We start from the raw sequence: 25,106 nt of genomic DNA on the forward strand, positions 1-25,106 counted from the left end.
ATATGGTTCGGTGGAAAGACCTCTGGATTTAGAAGTCAGGAAACTTGGATTCTAGTTCACTTCTGGCATTAATTACTTATATGACTTTGGACAAGCCACTTTATAGAATCAATTTGGAAAAGACCTTAGAGATCATCTGAACCTGCATCTGTATCTAAACAAAAATCCTCTCTGCAACATCCCTGACAAGTGACCATATATTTCTATTTGAAGATATCCAGTGATAAACAGCTCACTACTTATAAAGGGAGCTCATTTAACTTTTTTACCAAGCCCAAATCTAGCTGTGGCTTTTACCATTATTCCTAGTTCTGCCCTGTTTAGTACAATGTCTAATTCCCAATTCAATGACAGACTTTCAAGTAATAATACTCCCTCCAATCACTTCATTAAATTTCATCTTGTTATAGTTTACCCTGCCAAGATCTTCTTGCATTACGATTTTGTCATTCAATTTGTGAGCTATAACTTCCTGGTTATACTTGACTTCTCTATCTTCATCCAAGTAATTGGCAAAAATGCTGAACAAAATTGAGCCAAATAGATCCTTTAAGGATGATGCTAAAAGGGGCAGCTAGGTGGTGTAGTTGATGAAACACCGGCCTTGGAGCCAGGAGTACCTGGGTTCAAATCTGGTCTCAGACACTTAATAATTACCTAGCTGTGTGGCCTTGGGCAAGCCACTTAACCCCATTTGCCTTGCAAAAACCTAAAAAAAAAAAGGATGATGCTAAAAAATTAACTACTCACTGGTCCACCACTCAATCATTTTTCTATCCATCTAATTATATTTAGCCATCACCACTTCCTTTTGTTCATATTTTATGATAAACTTTACTTCTATGAGTTTCATTTTTTTAAGGTATAAGGGAAATACAATGTACTTGATGAAAACCAGCTTTTTGTTTTTATTACTGTACATCTGAACTTTTTGATTTCTAGTTGTTCATTCTTCAATCTAGAAGGGGACCAATGACATCAAGTAGATGATGTGTTAATTGGATTTAAATGAGGCAGAATTGGGACATCAACAGCCTCACTCTTCTGTGCAATTGGAGTCTAATGGAAAAACTTATGTCAAGGCTATGGGATTGGTAATAGTCTTTCACTTCTTAGTAGTTAATGGTTACCCTGGGTATAATGGCTAAATCTCCAGACCTGGAATCAGGAAGACCTGGGGTTGTAACCTTGTCTAATAATTTGTTTACTCTCTGTATGACTCAAGTTTTTATGTGACTCTAAGTAATTCATTTAATCTTTCTAGGACTAAATTATCTCATCTGTAAAATGTCAACTGGACTGAAACCAATCTCTAACCTGTGGATAGCTGGAGCTGAAACAAAACAGGCTGAGAATCAGGACACAAACAGAAGTTTAATTAATTTCAGAGTGAGGAAAATGATGTCTGCACACAGAACCAACCTCCCCTTTCCCCTCCAGGAGCGTTTAATGATGCTATTGCTTGGATTACATACATACATATATATGTGTGTATGTGTGTGTGTATATATATATATATATATATATATATATATATATATATATATATATATTAAACAACACAACCATTCTTAGATCTTCTCATGGTTAGGACAATGCAGGTGTTCTTGTGCCTTGTGAGAATAGTCATTGTTTCAAGTCTTAGGGGTCATGATTCCTCTGTGAGGTATAGACCTAGAGCTCTGTGATAGGAACAGGGATTGTGAACATGTGATGGATGGTCCTGGGAAATAAGGGGAGCTAAATCTCTTACTGAGTACCTGGCAATAAACTTTGCCAGAGAGTGAGATCATTCAAGAGCACAAAAGATTATTGCTGTGCCAAGCTCAGGTCCTGGTCTTCTTGTTGGGCCTTGACTCTAGGAAACAGGGTATCTCCAAAATATTTTGACAAAAGACATCTTCTTTGTTGTAAAGATGATGTAAAATGCTTTGCAAATCTTAAAAAGCAGTATAAATGCAAACTATTATTACTACTGTTAGCAAACATTTACTGAGGGCTTACTCTACTGTCTTAGAATCACAGAACTTGAGTTGGAAGAAAACTTAAGAAATCATCTACTCCAATTTCATTTTATAAATAAAGAAAATGAAACTCAAAGACATCATTAGACTAAGGATATAGAGCTACTGAAGAGGCCTTAGCAGAACTAAAACTTAAATCCAGGTCTTTTAACTTTAAATCCATCACTTTTGCCTTTAAACAAGGCTTCTATTCATGGCATGGCACTGTTACAGAGTGGCATAAAATTCAAATAGAAATGGGTCCATTAAATATACATAAGGATCCACTGGATTGCATACTTAGTTTATTGTATTTTTATTTTATTAAATATTTCCCAATTACATTTTAATCTGATTCAGACCCCACTTGTGAACCACATGTTTGACATTTCTGCTGGACAAACAAGATTTGGTCCTTATCCTAAATAATGTAGCTTAAATATAATACGGAAGAGATCACACACATACACATGCACAAATATAGGTATTTTATAATTCCTAGGGAAGAGTTAAAAACAAAGTATTATGGGGACCAAGGAGAGGTCACTTCTGGCTTGGACAACTGAAAGATTGAAAGGCTTCCTGGAAGAGATGATATTTGAATTATGGTCAAGATTCTGAGAGTCCAGGGGGAAAGAAATTGCTTAGAAAAAGCACTGTACTTGGATTGAGGACTAATACAGTTTTTTCAAAATAATGTGCGTGGTAGAGGGGTTAATAGAAAAAAAATAAAGTTAAGAGTCAAACAAAGATATGGGAGGCCTTGAATACTTTACTAAGTAATCTGGTCATTTATTTTTTGCCTTATTAAGGGCTTATAAAGGATATGTGAAGAGCGCCGTTTAAGTTTTTTGGGTTGATAAACCTGATTCTTCAAATATTCCTCAGCAGCACTTGGATGTGGATCCTCCCTGCCTGGGGTTGCTGGGCGCAGCTCAGGTACACTGACTCCCCCCCAGTCCTCCTAACCCGGCTTTTTGACCCCGCCAGTACTGACTCAATCTGCCGGAGCTGGCCCCCCCAAACCAAAGCCCTGAATCCTCATAGAAACCCAGAGGAGGCGGGCGGATCAAACAATGGAATGGGCGCCTTCAGAAAATTCTTTGAAGGCTTTCGGTTGGGAGCATGGCCGCCTCGGAGTCCCCACCTAGGCCCCCAAAGCAGCCCCTGGGTCTTCCTTGACCTGCCCTCCTCGCTTCCCAGCACAGTCAGGTCTGATCTGCTGCGTCACCACCTGCCATTTAGAGAAAATGAAAGGGAGACAAGGGCAGAAGGAGAAGGGGCCGAGGAAGGCAAGTTCCGGGGGGGGGGCGGGGCGGCTCCTTCCTCATCATCGTTACACAGCATTTCGCGCTCCTTCCCCGGCCCGGGTGAGCCGCGGCCGCCAGGGCCGAGACCGCCCTCCTCCCCCCCAGGCCGACCCCCCGCGTCCCCGCCCCGCTCTGGAAGGCAGCCGGGCCAACGCTCTAGAGCGTTAGCTTGTCCCGGCCGGCGCCCGCCGTGCGCATGCCTCGATTCCAACCGCCTCTCTTCACCCGCCCCTGGCGCCTCATGGGGGCGGGGTGGCCTTGGGTATGTGCCTGGGGGGGGGCCGGGCGGGCTGCGCCCCGGGGGCCCCCGCGGGTCCTTGTCGTCCCTCCCCCCCCCTCCCGGGCCGGGAGCCGCCGGGCGCGCAGCCCGCCACACACACAGTCTGATCTCCGAGGGCTCCGCGGTCGCTGCGGCACAGATGAGCCAACCTTTCGGATGCTGCTCGAACTTAACCTTGGGAGCCACGGGACGATGAGGGAAGCAGAAAGCGGAAAAGGAGCGGAACGGGGCGGCTAGGCCGAAGAGAGGCGAAGGGCCCGGGCCCGCCCGTGGGCCCGGCGAGGGGGCGGGAGCGCTAGGCCGGAGGGGCGGGCTCTGCGGGCCCCGCCGCGGGAGCCGTGACGCGAGACGCGGCGTGAGCCGGGGGCTGCGCCGGGCGGGGGGAGGAGGGAGAGCGAGGGCGTTCCCGGAAGGGGAGCGCCGAGGCGCGCCCGGCCCCCTCCCCTCTCCCTTCCCCTCCCCCCCGGCCTGCGGCAACCTTGGCGCTACTCCTCCCGCCCTATAAAAGGCCCGTGAGGCGGAGCCTCCGCTACTCTCTTCCATCTCCCACAGAAAGAAGCCCCCTCCGGCAAGAGTCCGGCTTCCAAGGCGTCCAAAAAGCCCGGGCCCTCCAAGTCGCCGGGGCCCTCCAAGTCGCCGGGGCCCTCCAAGTCGCCCGGGCCCTCCAAGTCGCCCGGGCCCTCCAAGTCGCCCAGGCCCTCCAAGTCACCCTCGGTTTCCAAACCGGCCGGGGCTTCCAAGTCGGGCGCCGCACCCCCCAGGTCCCCCTCGCCTCCCAAGCCGCCCAGATCCAGGATCTTCGGGATCTTCAAAGCCGCCAGGTCCTCCCCGGTCCGCCAGCCCGCCCAGCCCGGCGCCTCCCCGACGCCGCCTCCGTCCCCGCCTCCGCAGGCCCGGCCGCCCCGCGACAAGTCTCCCGTGCTCAGGCTCTTTCTGCATTCCAAGGAGCCCTCGCCTCCCCGGCAGCCCGCGCCCCCCGAGCAGCCCCCCGAGCAACCCCCCGAGCAGCCCCCCGAGCAGCCCCCCGAGCAGCCCCCCGAGCAGCCCGCGCCCCCCGAGCAGCCCCCGCCTTCCGAGCAGCCCGCGCCCCCCGAGTCGCCTGAAAAAATGGTGAAGCAGATCGAGAGCAAGGTAAGAGGGCGGGAGGGACCCGCGGGGACCCCGACCCCTGCCCCTCTCCTCAGCCGTGGGGCCGCCTGTGCCCCAGGCTGGTGCCACCCTCGCTCCTCTACTCCGGGTCCGCCTGGGTGGGCGCGTCCGTGTGGCCGAGGCTCTGCAGTGGAGGCACCGTCCGGGCCCGGCGGGGCACTGCCCCCCGCCGCCGCCCCTCGCCCCCTCTGCAGATGCGGCCCCCGGCCGGCGGGGCGGGGGCAGTGCGGACAAGGACTTCACTCCCTGGCCGCGCCGGGCCCGGGGGCGCCAAGGGCGCGGGAGCGGCCGCGGCCCGGGCAAGCCAGCCCCGCTGTGGAAGGCCCGGCCCCGGGGCCACCGGAGGAACGGGCCCCGGCCCGCGTGCGGCCCTTCCTCCGCGGCAGCGGGGCGGCTCGGCCCGGACGGGCCACTTCCTCATTCCTCGCCTCACCCGCAGGGCCCTGGGCTCCTCCGGACTGCCATGCTCTCGCCCCCTGTTGGCGAGGCTCCTTCCCTCCCGCCTGCCCAGTGTGACGTTTGTCTGATGTCTTTTCAGTCCACTTCCATAATAGTAGTAGTGATTAAAAGTGTTTGGGAGAATGCGAAAGCAATGCTTAAAGATCATAAATGACGCTGGGTCAGACGTCCCCACAAGTGAAACCTCCTGCTTGAAATACCGGGGCTAGCTAGAGCAGTCACAGAAAAAAGAACGCATTTAAGGGCCTCGTAGGTAAAATGGGAAATCGGTATAATGCTTCCGCCCCAAAAGCGTAGAACTGAATAGGGGAAATAAAATACGATCATCACGATTACTAGCAAGAGCGAAATAGAACACCAGGAAAAAGTCTGGAAGAAGGGTTTGAAGAAGGAGAGAGAACCGAGGAGGTCAGAGATGGCTTCACAGGACAGAGAGCTTCAGAGTTAGACCCTGGAGGGCCAGAGAGGATTAAAATAAGAAGACAGGTGGAGGGGAAGTGCAGCGCATGCCACACCAGAAGGTTGGAGAAGAAAACAGGAGCAAGAAGTACTTTCTCTTAAAAACAGTTATTGAAAGAAAATATAATGAAACGAGGCTAGAAATGAGGGTAGGGCAAAATTAGAGCTTTGACTGAGTAAATTCCAAGAGGTTTTTTTTGTATTCTATAGAGTCTATAGTATGGGCAGTGGAGAGTTCCTAAGTCAACTTTTGTGTGGGTATATCTTCCACCTTTGTAGAAGGTAACTTAATAGTGTTATCATCATTTTGAAGGACCGTCAGCCATTTTTATAAGAGCCACCTAATATGCTGGAGCCCTCCTGTTGCAATATTTTGTGTAGTAGTTTGGAAATCTTGCTAGAGTACAGCTTACATTTTTGATTCATACCCAGCAGTGTGCATTATTTTTTTAATAAATATTTTTATCCACTTCGTTTTAAACCACAATTTGTATTATCGACATCTTCAAACCAAGCCCTTCCTTGTAGCATTTATTGATTTTTCTAGGAGAAAATACTCTGAAAATTTAACAACCATCTTGAGCTTGTTATATTGTTACTTTATGGCAAGACTTCCAATTCTAATGTCCTGTGGCCTCACCATTTCCTTTTGCCTTTGGATCACCTGTAATTTTTATTCTGGGATTGTGTTGTTAACCTTAGTCATAACCACATAATGTAATCACCGAGAGAATAATGATGTTTTTTAAAAAATCATTTGGGAACTTTGAAAGGACCCTGTAACTGCCCAGGTATAATCCAGGCTGTTTTCTTATTACATAATTCTAGGTCCAAGTATATATACAAATTTACAGGCACGCACACGTATTTAGTGATTGGGCTACCTACCATAATATAAGCAATATTCATTATTGATCCACTTCATCCAGATCTTCTGTAAAATAATGAATTTCACTGAGGAGGCCTAGTAGTATTATGGAAGGGAGAGAACAAACATTCATTAAGCACCCACTGTATCTAGCTGTTTGAGGCAGCTAGAGAGTGCAGTGGACTCCTCCCCGAGTTTAAATCTAACTGTGAATCTTGTCAAGTCATCCTTTCATCTGCAAAATGATCTGAAGAAGGAAACAACAGGTCACTCCAGGATTGCTTTTTAAAAAGAGAATATTTTATTTTCTCCCAATTATATGTAAAGTCAATTTTTAACATTCAATTTAAAAAAATTGAGTTCCTAATTTTCTCTCTCCCTCATCTACTCCCTCCCTGAGAAAAGCAATTTGATGTAAGTCCTACATTTTCTAGGGGTTTTTTTTAGGGTGTTTTTTTTTTTTGCAAGGCAAATGGGGTTAAGTGGCTTTCCCAAGGCCACACAGCTAGGTGATTATTAAGTGTCTGAGGCCCGATTTGAACCCAGGTAACTCCTGACTCCAGGGCCGGCGCTTTATCCACTGCGCCACCTAGCTGCCCCCATGCAATTTCAATCATGCAAAACATGATCTGTCATGCTGTGAAAGAAGACATAGTACCAGTGCGGGGGGTGGGGGGGGACACAAAAAATACAGAGAACATCTATCTGCATTCAGACTCCCATCAGTTCTTTTTCTGGAGGTGCATAGCATTTTTCATCGAGTCCTTCGCAATTAATTGTCTTGGATCCTTGTATTGCTGAAATTTGTTAAGTTGTTCACAGTTGATCACCATACAGTATTGCTTTTTGTTCACTTTGTATCAGTTCATTTGTTTTTCTAGTTTTTTTTAAATCCACCTGCTTTTCTTATAGCACAGTGAAATTCCATCAGACGTATATTTCAACTTGTTCAGCCATTCCTCAGTTGATGGGTAGCCCCACAATTTCCAATTCTTTACCACTACAAAAGAGTTAAATATTTTAGTAATCAGCTGGTTACTGTTAATATATTCCATTTCATTGGGAGAGGGCATCTTTGTTGTTTCTTGCACCTAGCCTTTTGTCTCCTTAATGATTTGATGATGAAAAACCCTATTTTTCAATATTTTTTTAATCATTTGGGTATACATATCAAACCCTGCCAATAGATTTCTTTACCTTTTCAAGTATAATGGCAAAGTTTTTCAATTTAGCTTTTTTTTTTTTTTTTTTTTTTTTTTTTTTTTTTTTTTTTGCCAAGGCAGTGGCATTAAATGATCTGTCCAAGGAAACTTAGCTAGGTAAGTTTTAAGTGTCTTGAGGTGAAATTTGAATTTAGGTCCTCAGGGCCAGTTAGTTCTCTATCCACTGCGCCACCTAGCTGTCCCCTTCCACTTAGCTTTAAAAAGGAACTTCTGTTTCATTAGTAACCAGAATGTTAATATGAATGTAGTGAATTTCCTTCAATTGTGTATCAATTCCTTTATTGGACATCAAGAGTACTAGCTACTAACATTTTTCAATCTGAGGAGATAATTCTTATTCTTTCCCCTTTTTCCTACTTCTGCCACAGTTACTGTGGGAGTCATAGAACTGTAGCCCAATAGTATTATTTTATATGGATAGCTGTGGACAAAAAATGTCATCAGAGTGACCAGTTTTCTGCTGGTGACCTTCTCTGTACCTTAACCATGATGGCTTTTTATTGAAAGACTTCCTAGCTTGGTAGAATCTGCCAAAATTTGTTTTATACTGGCATAAATTTCCAGAATCTAGGATTACTTACACACTATAATGAATGATACCTGTAGTTGGATCACAGATTTAAAATTGAGAAAACCCTCATTTATAGATGAGGAGATAGAAAGAATGGAGGCCTAGTTAATAAGTTATCATAGTTTATTCTAAAGCTATAGGATCAGAAAGAATGGTATAGCTGTATGAATAGGGAGATGGACACAAGTCAGAAGGGCTAAAGTAACTGAACTTACTCTGAGATATTGTGACTTTTTCAAGTCACAAGTCCTTTTCAAGAAGCCTGGTGTATTGAAAAGAGTACTGTCCTGGTTGTTTGTTTGTTTTTTTTTTTGCAAGGCAAATGGGGTTAAGTGGCTTGCCCAAGGCCACACAGCTAGGTAATTATTAAGTGTCTGAGGCCAGACTTGAACCCAGGTACTCCTGGCTCCAGGGCTGGTGCTCCATCCACTGTACCACCTAACCGCCCTGTGTCCTGGTTTTTGAATCCAGGCCTTGCCTCTTATTAATTTGTCATTACATATCAAATATTTCATGTCATTACACCATTCAGCCTCTATGGCCTCATTTATAAAGTGAGGTTCTACTTCCACCAAATGGACTTGTGATTGGAAAATGCTTTTGCATATGTAAAAATGTAAGATCTTAAATTTTGTTTTTTTGTGAGCCTCATTTCCTCCTTGAAAGGATTATATGTGGTAGCATTAATCATGGGTAGTATTTCTAGATTTCAGCAAGGTTCTAAAATGTTGGCTAGAATGATAAATGAATTCATCTTGTTGAGTCACCAAACTACTTCCAAAATATTGCTGACAATTTAGTGTCATAGAAATAAGTACTTGGTATCATCATGTTGTTTGAATATTTCTAAAGATTATTTGGATGGTGCCAGAAATAGGCCATCAAATTTTCAGATGCCTAGTTAACTCAGAAGAATAGCTAACAAGTTGGTTAAGACAGTAATTCAAAAAGACCTGATAGGCTAGGATGGTGAATCAAGATAAGTTGAAATATAGTGGGGATAAATATAATGTTCTAGCACTTGGGTCTATTGTAAGTAAATTAAAGAAAATCAATTGTCTAAGTACAGGGTGGGGGGAGGCTAACATTATTAATAAAGTTGATTTTTTGAAAATTGATGAATTTTTTGATAAATCATGGATTAAAAATTTAATAAGAATCAACCCATGGAAGCTAAAACAGTTTTCGTAAATTGTGTTAGGCTATTCAAAATGAGGGAGGAGATAGATAATCCTTTGCTAGAATAATCATTCCTGTATAAAGCTTTGGTCAAGTATGTCTTGGCCAGAGTGCTTAGAAGTTCAAATTCTTCTGGTATTCAGGGCTTTCAGTCTTTTATTCTATTTTCTACTTATCTCTAATTGTTGTTCAGTTGTGTCTGATTATTTGTAATGCTATTTGGGGTTTGCTGGATTTTCTTCTACAGCCAATTTTGTAGGTAGATGAGAAAATTAAAAAGTGTCAAGTGACTTACCCAGGGTCACAGTTAATATGTGTCTTGAGATCAGATTTGAACTCAGGAAGTATTCATGTCACTAGCCTGGCATTGCAATCACTGAGAGATATACCTAGATGCCCTCTCAAATTAAATTTAAGGAAAGTTGAACTATTCTTCTACTTGAACATGGTACATTACATTTCCCCTATTGTGTTTTATATCCTTGGAATTTTCTTTCTTTTGGCCTTCTGAAATCCTTTTTTTCCTTTAAAGCCAAATCAAATGTCACCCCTTCTATGATCACCTCCACTCCAGATGCTATAGAGACAGTTTCTCTTCAGACCACATGTAACTGTTTTTGTTTTGTAACATTGTGTACTTGGACGACAATGAGTATCATGCCGAGCTTTGATGACTGTGAGGGACTATGTCATATCCAAACTTTCTGACTTTTCTATTGCATAGAGTACAATTTTCTGTAAACAGTGGGTAGCTAATAAACATTGTATTCTGACTAGGTCACTTCCTGTGTAATAAGGACAGTACCCAGTTTTGGATGAAACAGATACATAGAGAGGCTTGAATTTGAACAAAGGAAGATGACCAGGATAGTAATATGACTTCAAATTCTGCTAGCTGGATTAGACTTCTATTTCTTGGCTCCGGAGGATAGAATGAGGCACAGTGGTGGGAAGTTTGAGAGAGGTAGGTGTAGATGAGAAAAACCCATGGAAGCTAAATTATGTTAAGATTTCTTACCAGAGAGATATAAAATTTGAATGAATTATTTATCTCTGTAGGACAAGGATGTTTATTATAAATTTGACATTTAAAGCAGGTTTTCTGATGTCTATTAAAGTATGAGTGGCCAGTATAGATCAGAAGACTCTGAAGTTCTTTTTTGGGTCATGGACTCCTTTGGCAATCTGAAGCCAATGAATTCCTCCTCAGAATGTTTTTTAATGCATAAAATAGGATTAAAGAGAAAAATTTTGTGCAAGTATAAAGATAGATTTGTTTTTTAATAGTTCAGATACTTTGGTTTAAGAATCCCTACTCTAGAGTCAGGATCTAGGATCAGATCCTGCCCTTGCTTCTTTTACTGCCTTGTGTGACTTTGACTAAGTTACTTTAACCTAGTTGGGCTTCAGTTTCTTCACATGTGAAATAAAGGGGTTGGACATATGGTCTCTGAAATTTCTTTCCAACTCTAGATGTGATCTAAGAAATGTTGTATTCTTATCTAGTTATGAGCTGGAGAAAAATGTTGGAAATGAAGATATTTAGTTATTGTGAGTACTCTGCTGGGTGTACTTGTCAGAGTGTGGTCAGGATACCTAGATTTAGGGACAACACTAGATATATTAACATTTTACTTACCTAGAATCTTGGCTATTAGGCAACTTCATTCAGAATATACAGAATCCACCAGTAAATAGAAGTTTTTTTGAGCTTTTTTTGTCCATGAATCCTCAGTCCCAAGCATGATCCCTTATATCTAATAAGGAGGTGCTTGATATATGAACTGAACAAGTGGAGAAACTAGAAATCAACAAAAAAGGCTTCTGTGCAGGCAATAAGTTTGTCTGTAGTACCCAAGTCAATATTAAAGTGACGCAGGTACTACAATTAAATGATACCTGATAGATAGCCATGGAGGACCAGGAAAAGCAGGAACCCAAGAACATGGCTCCCAGAGAGCACATGGGACAGGTTCTCAAAGCATTGCAGCACAGGACCTCACTTAGTGACTCCTTTGCCTTTAGCCATAATCGACTATTCTTTCTGGTTCTTATCTCCCTTAGCTATGCAGTGTGTTTTTATTTAAGTTCCCAGTAGGTGCACAAAATTGAGAGAGGAAGCCTTATTGCATGGGGATTCATTCTAGGTAATTAGATGTTGATTTTTCTACCAGGAGTGTTTATTTCCCTGGTAATTACATTCAAAGACTTTTTTTTAAAAACTACCCAACATTTATTAAGCATGTACTATGTGCTAGGCCCTGGGCTAAGTAAGTGCTAAGGAGAAAAAGAAAGGTTAAAAGCACCCTGCCTTATTCAAGAAACTAATAGAGAGGAGACAATATGCAAACAACTCAGCACAAACTTTAGTAGATTACAGAATCAGTTAGGATTATGGATCATAAATGTAGTCAGAACTTTTCTAGTTCAGTTCTCATTAACTTAGAAATGAAGAAACTGAGGCCCAAGGTCATCATGTCTAAGTTTAAAGTTATTTTCTTTCCATGACTACAGAGTCATTGACCATCAGTAGATTATTTACAAGGATTAATTGTTGGGAGAGTCTTCTTTAAGTGTTGCCTTCAGTTTGGTTCCTATTAAAAACACCTGAGGAACATACTTGAGGCCAATATACTGTGTTTAAAAAAACCTAATAAATTGCAGAAACAATATTGCACCAAAGTACAGTTTAGTCAAGGCAGAAGCCTAAGTAAAAATGTATCATATTAAAATTTTAATCTAAAAGAATTAGAATTGGATCAGAAGGTAAGAGAAATAGAGGGTCTTCTTTGCAGCATTTATTCTAGTATAAAATGTTAAATGTTGCCTTTTAAAGTGACTACAATTTAAATTTAAGTTGTGGGTGTTGGAAAACTCAGTAGGTCAATTATCTTTTTTCCCTTTGGAAGGTTTGTTTATACTATGTATAGTAAGTGATACAGATACTGTAATGATACTTAGTCAGTAATTGCAGATGACTTCAGAAGCCTGAAAGCTGATGTTCAGTTAATTTATTAAGCCCTTTACTACTTGAGTAAAATGAAGAAACACAACTTGATAAACTAAATAAGTTATTTTTAGAAGTACCAGGAAGAATTTATCCAAAGAGAGCTTAAAAGGGGCTCATTGCAGAAGATCTGATATTTTTATTTCTTTTGGAGACCTGGGGCAAGAAAAATGATAAGGTTTATGAGCAAGGTTTATGATGAAATTCCTACATAACTACTAGTGGTAGTGATATTCTTTACTTGGAGATTAATGTGGGTTGTACTAACAGAGGACTTAAAAATAGCTTTCTTCAATTTGATCTAGATTTTCCTAAATATTAGGATTATGTAAAGAAACTACTCCTTTACATAGAATGGTGACCTTTCCCTCCCTCCTTCCTTCTATAGGAAAACTTTGACTCAGAATTGAAAAATGCTGGAGGAAAATTAGTAGTAGTTGACTTCTCAGCCACATGGTGTGGACCATGCAAAATGATCAAGCCTTTCTTTCATGTAAGTATGAAGCTCTTTCTATTTAAAAGAGAAACTAAATGTCCATGATAGTGTTTGTTTTTGTTTCTTAAAATTTCTTAAGGAGACCTTTGAAATAAAATAACTGATTGATCTGTAATGTATATCATTTATTTGGGAAGAAAAGATTTTGATGCTTCTATATGATAAATATCAAAATGTAATCTTTTGCTATTGGCTCTATTAAAGGCCTAAAAAATCATCTCTCAATTTAACAATTTATATTGGCTATAATTCTGAGAATTAGGTTATGCCTTATTTGTGGCTGCTTTTTTAGAAGTTAATTTGAAATTTTTCTAAATTAGTTTCTTTTAAAGCCTTAAACTTGGACCATAATTTAGAATCTAAGTCCACCATTTTGTCCCTCTGTTTAGAAACTGATTTGAAGGAGATTTTAAAATAATTGGACCTGGTGTAAATATTAAGTGGGTTACTGGAGAAGGTTTAACTTATTCTCCACTTTGAGATATTGCTTCTTAACTGTTGTCTTCAATTAGCTATTTTTAAGAGTACATCCTCTTAGTTATTACTGTTATTATTTTCATTTAACAGTCACTTGGTGAAAAGTTCCCAGATGTGATCTTCATAGAAGTGGATGTAGATGACTGTCAGGTAAGTAGTTGAAAGGTATCTTGGTAATGGAGGCAATTTTTTTTTCCTTCAAATTCAGGGTAATAGGAGAATAATTATATTTATAATAATAATATTTATGTGGATTATAATTAAAATCATAACTAGTTTCTTAGATTAAAATACCCTGTAGTAATTGGTAAGATCAGATATTTATAGCTGTTATTTTTTCAGGGACATTACAGATGATATACTAAAATTGGTACAGACTTTTGTCCTGAGAAATTCATTTTTTAAAACATCTAAAGGCTTTCTAGAGTTAAAGACGGGGAATCACTGGCTTTTCAAAGTTAGATATCAAGAACTCTTATTTCTCTCCCTCCTCTGCCATCCTCCTGCCCTCTCACTGCCTTAGAGCCCTAAGAATTATTAACTTAGTAAAATGTAATTTGAATTAGGTCTTAAGTTTTATCTCTAGCTTTGTCCTTGAGGGATGCTGCTCCATAACTGACCAGGGTAACAAGTTTAGAAAGAAGTATGAGGCAATATATTCTTTTAAAGTTCTTCTATCTGTGATAACAGAGTGGTCAGCCTGAAGAATCCGATGTTTAGAAGAATAAAGACAAGAGCTATAGGCAGAATTTGAGCCAGATAGGACGAATGGAGAAAACAGAACACCAGCAGCTGAGTCATGTCAGCAGTCATTCCCAGCAAAGTCTTTAAAAAGATGCTATTCCCTAGACCTGTCTGTGGCACACCTTACTGCCTGCTAGGTTAATTAGACTCCCTTAGGTGTGGCAATTGAGGCCCAGATGGGTTAAGTGATTCGCCCAAGGTCACAAGGATCAGCAGAGATTTGAAGTCAGGTTCTTGAATTTTCAAATTAATGCTCTTTTCAGTTTGCCAGTTTGTCTCCCCTTGAAAGCAATAATAATTCATCCAAAATGTAATTTTAATTATATATTATTATATCAGAATTTTGATTGTATAAACTCAATCACAAGAGTAAATTCAATAGGTCAATCTAACAGATATTTACTAAGCATTCAAATATGTGTCCATTCCTATGGAATTTTAAAAATAAGAATTTATTGTCTCAACATTAGGAGAAGGAAAAGGAATGATTAGCATTTTTTGATTATGGTACTTTGGGGATCTTGACTATTAGCACTCAAAACCTCGCAAAGCACTTAATGGAAAATGACAAAACAAATTAATGCTAAATTCATTTGATCTTCTTGGGTAAGGCAAACACATGCATACAAGCATTTAAATTATGCCTCTTGTATAAAACACTTAAATATTGTATTTAAACATTGAAAGTACTCAATAAGTATTTCCACATAAAAAGAAAAGGATACTTAAGATAACATTTTTTTAAGTAGAAAATTTAGCATGTAAATTTAAGATAAATTTTGTGATAGGGAAGGCACTAAATTCTGAATTCTGTACCTAAAAAATAGATGAGCAAAGCATAGGCATAAGTGAAATTTTCTGAAAATGAATAAGATCACATTCCCAATATCAAGATAAAATAGAATTAATTTCCAGTATTTGGAAGAGAAGTTCCTTCTACCTTGCCCATCTTGGTTGGGAAGGACTGGATCTTGAGCAACACCCTCATACTGCATTTGGTAGGTAGAGAAGATTTAATAAAGCTTGCTTATTTTGGCAAGGAGCTAAATTTATAAGGGAAGTTATTAAAAGTTAAAGCAAAATGCTTTATCTAAGTTCACACATGTGTTATTAGCTAAGCCAGACCTAGACAACAACTGGGCTCCAGTCTTAGAGATGCTTTATTTTATCTCCTTTATTATGTATGTGTTATGATTTCCCCTAAAAATCTCACTTGTATAAAACAGTGTATTATGGCCCATAATTGATATTTTTCAGTGTACTTCCACTATAACAAAGGGTAGCATCCCTTTGCTAATGCTTCTTGGCATACATGAATCTCTTCAGGTTTCAATTTGGAGCTACATTGGAAGTACAAATGCACTCCTCTGTGTGTGCTCCAAGTGGATCTTTAAAGCCACAGTAGTGAGAAAAATTAATCTGAGAATGAAGTCAGGTCGGAAAGTATAGAACTGTCTCAGCTAATTACAGAATTTAAATTTCAGTAGCTGTGAAGTACAATCTAGACTTGGTAGGTTTTGAAGATTCTTGTGGAGAATTGGCATTTGATTAGGGGGAACCCCTCTACATTTCAGGGTAATCCATTCTAGTCTGAAATAATTCCAAATTTTTCCTCAGTTTCTACCCATTGTTCCTAGTTCTGCCCTCTAATTCAGTCAGAATAAATGACTGCATTTCAAATAATTCAAAAATTGTTATAATTATCTTCCCTTGAGTCTTTTTTTTTCTAGTTTAAGAAATTCACAATTCCTTCAACCAGTACTCAGCAAACTTGAGGACTTCCAACCATGCTGGTTATCCTGGATTCTTTCTAGTTTCTCCTTCTCTTTCTTAATAGAGAATGTAAGCTCCATAAGGGCAAGGAGGGCTCTTTCTTTTGTCTTTCTATTACCAACACCTCTTATAATGCCTGGAATACAGCAGATTTAATAAATGAATGCTTGTTGATTTGGTTCATGTTAATGTGATTTGAGAGTGCATTACTGTGCTGTTGCTGTGCAGAGCTTGTCTACTAAAACACTCAGATATTTTTCAAATAAGTTGTCTGACATCAGATGCTTCCCCTTATTTGACAACATGCAATTTAATAAGAGGATAAAAGTAATCCTGGTAATATTTTGCTCTTTGACCTGGTCATTGCAAAATTGTGCAATGTGACAAGAAATATTATGAGTGGTATTATGCAAGGTATTCTGGAAATATTCCATCACAAAGACTGAATTATCTTTAAAATTTACATGTGCAGCTTAGTCCTTTGGAAAAATAAAGCTTCACATACCCTCCTACCTGTTATAGATCTGATATTGTCAGACAATGTCAGTGTATGTATTGTTTTTATTTAGTATTTTTTTAAAAAAAATTTTCAAGGCAATGGGGTTGAGTGGCTTGCCCAAGGCCACACAGCTAGGTAATTATTAAGTGTCTGAGGCCACATTTGAACTCAGGTACTCCTGACTCCAGGGTTGGTGCTCTATCCACAGTGCCACCTAGCTGCCCCTATTTATTTAGTATTTGACACATAAGAAAAATTCATTGCAAGGAGAAGGGAGAGTTGGGCAGTGAAGAAAGAATAAGCAAAGCTTTCAAAAGAGAGTTAGCTTATTACTGTGGATCTCAATTCACTCCAGGTTAGGTTAGGTAGAATTGGTTCTGATTAAATCCCAAGACCTTTTGGGGCAAGAAGTGACCCTGGCAAAGCAGTCCTGCTCTAGCTTCATATGCTAGAAATATAGAAGATGGATATTTTTAGTGGGAGAGTCCCCAAGTCACAGTAATAAAAAAAAGTGGCCTATAAGGAATGTCAAGTGTAATAGAAACTCAATGTGGGTTCATCTTGAATTACATACCAAGTGAATAGCCACCAATTAAGTTGTCATAAGAACCAGAAGTAATTTGTAAGCCTTTATAACAATGACTGTTTATAATTTAGCCTTCTATTTGTTATTCCTTTAATTTCACAACATTTTCTCCATCCCTAAGTACTGTGACCTAATTGTTTTATTGAAGCAAATGAAAATTTAATTTTGTTTGAAAACTTTTGTGACATCCTTTGAGATAACATGTTTATCAGATTAACAACTGACACAAAATTGGGAGGGATCATTTATATGATGGGTGTCCAGATCAAAAAGATCTGGTATCTGAAAAATGCCAGAATGCTGGCTGAGCTAGAAACCAACTAGAAAAAATTTTAACCCAAGTACATGCTCAAGTATGAAAGGCAGGGGCGGCTAGGTGGCACAGTGGATAGAGCACCGGCCCTGGAGTCAGGAGTACCTGAGTTCAAATGTGGCCTCAGACACTTAATAATTACCTAGCTGTGTGGCCTTGGGCAAGCCACTTATCCCCATTGCCTAGCAAAATCCTTAAAAAACAAAAAAGTGTGAAAGGCAGCAACTCAACTATGAGGACAATTGAGAAAGAGATTGTGTTGTTGATGCAGTGCTTTTTTTTAAAATGCTAATGCTTTTTCTGTAAAATCTCAGCTGCTTCTACTTCTTCACCCCCACATTCTTCTGGCTAAGGTGTAAGTAAAGTTTTTTTTTAAAAATTTCATAGTTCACAAAAAGATTTTGATTTTACAAAAAAGCAACTTTCCAAAAGCTAGAATAAAACAATAAACTGATATTTATATATCCTTTTAAGATTTGCAAAGCATATTAACAATCTTACTTGACACATCCCCTCTCCCCACCAAAACTATGATGGAGGTGTTATTTAAATTACAGATGAGGAAACTGAAGCTTAAAGACGTTAACTAATTTACTCAGTCTCTGTGGTAGAACATGTTCCTGTTTTCAAGTCTAGTATTTATCTACTCAATTGCCTACTAATAACTATAAAATGCAAAGCTGTGAGGAGGACATGGGAATTTTATCCCCAATTTTTTCTAAACTACTTATAAATGACCAGGGCACTCTTTTGGACTTACAATCTACCAAAATGCTGATCAGATTAAGCAGTTATTTCATTTTTATCCCTTTTTAATCTCTTGTCTCTTGAGCTCATCCTTTCAAACTCTGACCTTTGGAATCTACCACATTCAGAATATCTCCTTTCTCTTAACAGAACTTTTCTTACTTGGAGAATAAAATGAAACCTGGCTCTAGTGTTCTGTAACATACATATACCACAGTTAGTTCAGCCATTCCCCTGTTGATGGACATTCACTCAATTTCCAATTATTTGTCACCACAAGACTCCATATACTTTTTCATCCTTAGAAGTGTTAGTTGTTTTTTTTTTTTAGGGCCATGATTCATGGGATAAAGAGGACAAATCTGTATGACTTTTCATAACTATAATATTAAATGCCCTATTCATATACTTTTTCTAATCAGAAGCAGAGACTTAGATTTATATTGGTTGCTGATTTCTAGTTTAAAAAAAACATGCAGCAAGATGTAGGTAAAGGAACAGTTCTTTCTTTGAACTCTTTTGGTTGTTTGAGAGCTTAAATCTCAGCTATCACTGGCAATAAGTCCATGTCGAGGTTTTAAGTAAGCCCTAACATTATTTCTGGGAATATCAACTAGCTCAGAGGGAATTTATTGGGCTTGGATAGTAGTTTGATTATTCCTCCTCCCCCCTTGTCTAAAGTGTTTGAAGAAAGCTGGAAGGGTGAAGAAGGGAGAAGGTATTGGTAGACATGGGTGGGAAAAACATTTATAGATAGGATGACATTGAGGATTTGTTTGAAAAACTAGGTCTCTCTACATGGGTAAATTAGTGAAGTCATTAAGGACTTGATTAATAACTTGCTTTATGAAATCATGGGAAATTCCCAGGAAGAAAGTGATACTGTTTTAAATGAGCAAAGTATTTGTAATTGAGTCAGGGAAAATGGCAGGGATAAGTAATACAGTCTGGGTAAGATTTTATATATAATATATAATATATATATATATATATATATATATATATATATATATATACACACATATATGAGAATATGAGAGATGTAAGACAGCACAGTTAACATTGTTAGCATGTTCCATTAAAAAGAAGATGCTGGGTTTTGAGTCAGAACCTGGATTCAAATTCTAGCACTGCCCCCTTTTAACTTGTGTGACCTTCAGTAAGTCAGCATCATTGGTTTCTTCATGTAGTCAACCAACACTTAATGTGTGTCAGATATTGGGGACCCAAGGAAAGATAAAAAGTCTTTGCTTTCAAGAAGCTCATTCTAATGGGGGGAAATAAAAGAGTTGGAAGATATGATCTAATGAGGTCCCATTTAGCTTTTAAGTTTATTATGTTCCCAATTTAGAAAATAAAGCATTTGGCTTGCCTACATGGTATGTGGGTATATACAGTACATACTAGATAATTATGTAGTAACAATCTAAAGTGAAGATTTTTGAACTGCTTCCTCTTTTTTTCTTTTATAAATTATCATTGGTAAGCCTGGTATTTGATTGCCAGAGGTGCCACCTAAATGACAAGATTTTTGTTTTGTTTTGTTGTTTTGTTCTTTAGAAATACATCTATTGGGAAGTTCTATATCATGGCAAGGTGGCTCCTGATTTAAGAGTTAAGATTCTAAAGTAACGGGAAAGACTCCATGTTGAATAAGAGCACAAAAGTCATTGCTTTTTCACTGCTCAAAAATGTCTGATTGAGGATCAAATAAAGAGGGTATTACTTTACCCTGTTACCTTCTGGTTAGACCATTGTGAAATGGACCCATCTTTTAAATTTAAAAAAAAAGCTCAACTGCCATCATTTGCTGCTTAAGACAGTTGAGCATTTCCTTCCATAGCTACTGGTCTTTTGAATTCTACATAGGTTTAGCAGTAATGATCTTATCATGTAGTTGCTGCTCACCTTTAGCAAACAAGAAAAGGTAGAATAGAAATTCTTTACAAGGGAAGGAGAATTCCTTACCCTAAATACTAAACATTTAATATTTCTAATCTTTTGAGTTCAAGGCACAGAAGGTTTAAATATGCTGTATATCAAAGTGACAATTTAGAAAGCTCTTCTGGTTTCAAAGATGGTTAACAAAATTCTGGAATTATGGGTGACATCCAACTCAAGATAGTGACTTTATTCCTAAAAATGGAAATAGAAATTTTGTGTACTGAGATAGTGATAAAGTTTGGGATATTGTGTTTTAAGGTGAGATTCTAGACTTGAATTTATTCATGGCTAAAATAGTATTTTTCTCTATAGGATGTTGCTTCAGATTGTGAAGTGAAATGCATGCCAACATTTCAGTTCTATAAAAATGGGAAAAAGGTAGGTCATCTCATCAAGAAAGATCCTCTGCTAATTTTACCATTTCTAGTGAGAAGAATGTTAAATAAAAGATGGTTTAGACCAACACTGAAAATAAGGGGTTCCTTGCTGAATTAGGAAAGTCTTATAAGAGATGACTCAAGTAGTGAGTAAATATATAGCATGCCTAAAAATCAGAAGTTTGCTGCTTCTCTTTTATAGCTTTTGAAAAGTGTTGAAAACTCCTTAGATAAAAAGAGCTAAATTATGCATGAGTAAATTTATTTAAAATTAGTTGTGTCCTTTTAAGCTTAAATCTCCTATCATTCCTGTTTGGGTTTATGTTCTTTTTCCTTAGGTTTCATTTTCATAAAATAAGCTGTACAGTGGAGTTTTATTTTAAGCGATTTTCCTTTTCTTCCCAACTTCCCTGATTTAGTCACCTGTACTAAAAGAACACAAAGTCAAAGTGTGTGCTATATACCAACTTTTAAAATTGTCGTATTTTAAAATAAACTCAATCCACAGGTGATTTTAAAAGAATTCATTCCAATCATTCAAAAGCTGTCTTGATCTGTCTACTGAATTTACAAACATGGCCAAAAATAAGTGTTTTGTTTAATGGAAATTTTTAACTCAACAGGTGGGTGAATTTTCTGGAGCTAATAAGGAAAAGCTCGAAATGACCATAAATGAATTGAAGTAATTTTGGATCCGGTGAACAGTGTGAACAACTGTCAGCTGTCTAAATTATATAGCTTATAATTTTTTTCTATTTTCAAAAAAAAAAGATCAAGTGTAAGAAGAGTATGTATCCAAATGACATTTGACTGTAAATGACAATAAAATGTAAATCCTACCCTTTTGAAAACTGCCTAGTGTTTTAATGGGCTTGTCTTAAGTGAATAGTTGCAATTATAACCTTTAAACGACTTTTCAAGGTGTAAATATTTTCCCTGCTGATAATGGATCAAAATAATCTATTTACACACACATTAACAAAAACATAAGGATATAGAACCCTTTGTAACTTGGGATAAATTATAATTATAATGGGCCTCAGGTTCCTCACCTGCAAAATGACAGGGCTAGGCTAAATGAACACTAAATCCCAGTCCCTTTTGGTCTTCAGTTCCAACAACAGTGATTTGAGGAGTGGTGTCTGAAGTCATAAGGGTAGATTCTAAATATTTTTAGAAGTGGGAAGGGGCGAATCCTGGAATAGAGAAGGAAGTATTTGTCCTGGGACTTAAAAGATTGGGAGAAATTTCAACAGACATAGGCATTGAGGAGTTCCTTATTCTAGAAATACAGTTCTAATAAAAGTTAGGTCTTGTCTGTATTAGTGACATTACCCTTTCTGGAATGTGCCTTTACCTTAGTTTCAGATACTGCAAAATTGATATGAGCTAGTGCTGCCTAAAAATGGACTTGAGTAGAATTGCACCTTCCTACTACAGAAATACCTTTCCAGACCATGGCATGGGGCAGGGAGCAGTTAGTTTATACTGCCTATGGGCTATATAGAAGCCCTGTACCTTGGAGTTTGGTCATAACTTGATAAGATAGAAGCATGGCTGACTGACTTTCAGAAAAGCATCTTTTGATACTTTCATGGAAAATACTAAGAAGGATAAAACCATGAGGTACATTCAGAATTGGTTACATGATCATATCTAGACTAGAACATTCATTAATGAATTATCTCAATTTAGGAGAAGTCTCTAGTGGAGTGCCTCAGGAATCTTCCTGGCATTAGTCTACATTTTTCTCAGTGGCAGAGAAGGTAGACAATGTTGAACTGAATGAAGTCAGTGCCCTAGTAATACCAGAAATCACCAAGATAGAAATGATCCTTCCCAAATACCACACCTCTTCCCTAATGCCCAGTATGCAGTAGCACAACTGAAGAAACCAAATGACAGGATGAGAAAAGTGCTTGCTGGATTTGGGTTCAGAGAACCTGTGTTCCATTCTTGATTCTACTACTTTAATCATTAAAACCTGGGCCTCAGTTTCTTCATTTATTAAATGGAGTGGGTTGGATGACCTCCCAAGGTAACTTCTATCCAAATCTATGCTCCTAGGGGGAGCTACTTTCCAACACTTGGTTTCCTTTTCTCTTGCCTAATACATCAGTGTTTCTATTTTAGCTATGGTTTGTGAACGTGTAGAAAGAAAGATGGCAACCTCAAGAGTAATTACTAAAAGCAAGGCAGCAATTTAATAAATGAAGGAACTAGAGGTTAATTAAATCCAGGTCTTAGTCCAGATTTAGTGCTCTTTAAGAGCAGATTAGGATATTGGCTTAAATTAATGCAGGATGAAGGAATCAAAACAATGAAAACAAATGCAACAGCTATAAGAATGTGAATAGAATTCAACAGTAATGCCTTAAAATTCAATGATCAAATTTGGCACTAGAAAAATGATTAGAAAATATTTCCTACCTTTGCAGAGGTGTGGAAGATTATATGATTGTGGAACAATGTATAAACTCATATTTTGACATATTGGTAAATTCTGTGATACTTTATTTCCTCTTTGTAACTTTGTTTCTGGGAAGTGTATTAAGGAATAAAGATGTAAAAGCGAATTTTTGTAAGTATATGTCATGCAGCAACATTCAGGAATATAAAAAAAAAACAGGGATGGAGTGCAAGGTTTGAGTGACTGCTTTGGCTAGGATCAGGATATCTTAAAACCATACAAAATGGTTTTTAAAAGGCTATAAAAATGTTTATGTGTAAGGTTGATGAAGTATGCTGGCTATTGAGATGACCTTAAGTTTGGAGAAACTTACAATTCCAAACCACCAGTGTAATGTTTTGGACCTAACTCATGAGAACTAGTTGGTTCAGTAGATAAAGGGACCACAGTTCAAATCCTGTCTCAGACACTTAACTGTGTGACCATGGGCAAGTTCCTTAACCTTGGTTTGCCTCAATTTCTTCAAGTAAAATGATAATACCACCTACCTTGAAGGGTTGTGAAAACAAGAATATTGGTAAAATGTTTCACAGTGCCTGACACATTAGATGCTATATAATTGCTGGCTAATATTAATGACTTGTGATAGTGAATCAGGTAGTATCTTGATGTATAGATACTTGATGTACAAGATGGATGGCAATACCGTTTTTGGCTGCAGTATCACAGCTGATTCATTGAATTTTCAGTTCACTAAAACTTCCAGACTCTTCACTTGAACTATTTTTTTCCACTTTAATTTCTTAACCTATCCATCTCTCCACTAGTGTCAGGATGGTTCTATCATGAACCACAAACTAAATTAGCAAATTAGAAGAGGAATCTTAAAAAGAACAAAAAATGGGGGGGGTAGTTAAGCAAAAATCAATACATTGATGAAGTTTGTCAGTATATACTGTTTACTACTTTCATGGCCCCTACCATCTGTAAGGAAGGGAGGGAGGTTCATTCTTATATCATTTTATTGAGGCCAAGCTTGGTTATTGCACTATTACAACATTCAGTTTTCATTTCCAATATTGTAATCATCATGAATATTGTTGACTATCATGAATATTGACTCTTAATATTTTGCATTAATTTATTAGAACTTTTCAATGCCACTTTGTATTCTTTCTCTTAAAGAAACATTCTGGGGTGGCTAGGTGGCTCAGTGGATAGAGCACCAACCCTGGAGTCGGGAGTACCTGAGTTCAAATCCGGCCTCAGACACTTAATAATTACCTAGCTGTGCGGCCTTGGACAAGCCACTTAACCCCATTGCCTTGCAAAAACTAAAAAAAAAAAAAACAGCATTCCATTACATTCACAAATTTTGTTAACCCATTCCTCAATCAGTGGACATCTATTTCATCTCTTTGCTACTACAAAAAGTGCTGCTCTAGGTATTTTTGTGTACACAAGATTTGTCTTATCTTTGATATCTGTCTAGCATGGGGATCTCTAGGTCAGAGGATAGAAGACATTATAGTTACATTTCTAACATAGAGTACTTGAATGGTCAGAACAATTCAAACATAGTTCCTTCAACAGTCCATTGGTATGCCTGATTTCCCACAAACCTCTTCATTATGAACTTTTAAATATCCCTGACAGCCATTTGCCTGTGGTTCTCTCCTGAGCAAATCAACCTCCAACACAAATCAATTATTCATCATGTCTGAAGCACCTCCTGTGTGCCAAGTGCTGTGCTAGGCATTGGAACCTCCCTGAGTAACTATATTTACTTGGCAAATGGGGATGATGATGATGATAATATTTGAATTGCCTCAAAGGTTGAATAAAGTATTTTGTAGATATTTGGGGGATGGGGACAGGCCTGAGTCTCTTGAACTTTTAATTGGTATAGGAAACTGCTAGATGAGGAAGCTGATGTCACTTATCTATGTGGTCAGAGTGCTGAAAGGCTACAGTCTTTGCCCAGTGAACTTCATCAGTGGCATGACATTCCAGATTTCTTTAGTTTTCAAGATGCCTTCATGTGTTTTCTCCTTCCCTAAATACTACCATGAATGAGAAGTTCAGTGAGCAAGTCAGGAATGAATCCATTTCAAAAGCTTCATAAAACTTTTGGATTCTCTCTGTTCTATACTTGGTACAGGTGGTCAAAGTGAGTGAGTTATAGATCAGTATTGCATTTTTGCCTTCAAAGAATTTGGTTTGTCTCTAAGA

The 25,106-nt window shown here is 38.8% G+C and overlaps 1 protein-coding gene across 1 annotated transcript; it reads left to right on the top strand.

Moving 5' to 3' along the window:
- Positions 1–3,468: 3,468 nt before the first annotated feature.
- On the top strand, positions 3,469–21,303 carry LOC141495315 (uncharacterized). The gene is made up of 6 exons (XM_074196501.1): positions 3,469–3,575; positions 4,146–4,724; positions 12,897–13,001; positions 13,572–13,631; positions 20,400–20,465; positions 21,088–21,303. Exons 1-6 carry the CDS (start codon positions 3,510–3,512, stop codon positions 21,148–21,150), a joined length of 939 nt encoding a protein of 312 aa, XP_074052602.1. The 5' UTR covers positions 3,469–3,509; the 3' UTR covers positions 21,151–21,303.
- Positions 21,304–25,106: the final 3,803 nt, after the last annotated feature.

The sequence above is a fragment of the Macrotis lagotis genome, chromosome 8, assembly GCF_037893015.1.
Source record: "Macrotis lagotis isolate mMagLag1 chromosome 8, bilby.v1.9.chrom.fasta, whole genome shotgun sequence".
NCBI classification, from domain to species: domain Eukaryota; kingdom Metazoa; phylum Chordata; class Mammalia; order Peramelemorphia; family Peramelidae; genus Macrotis; species Macrotis lagotis.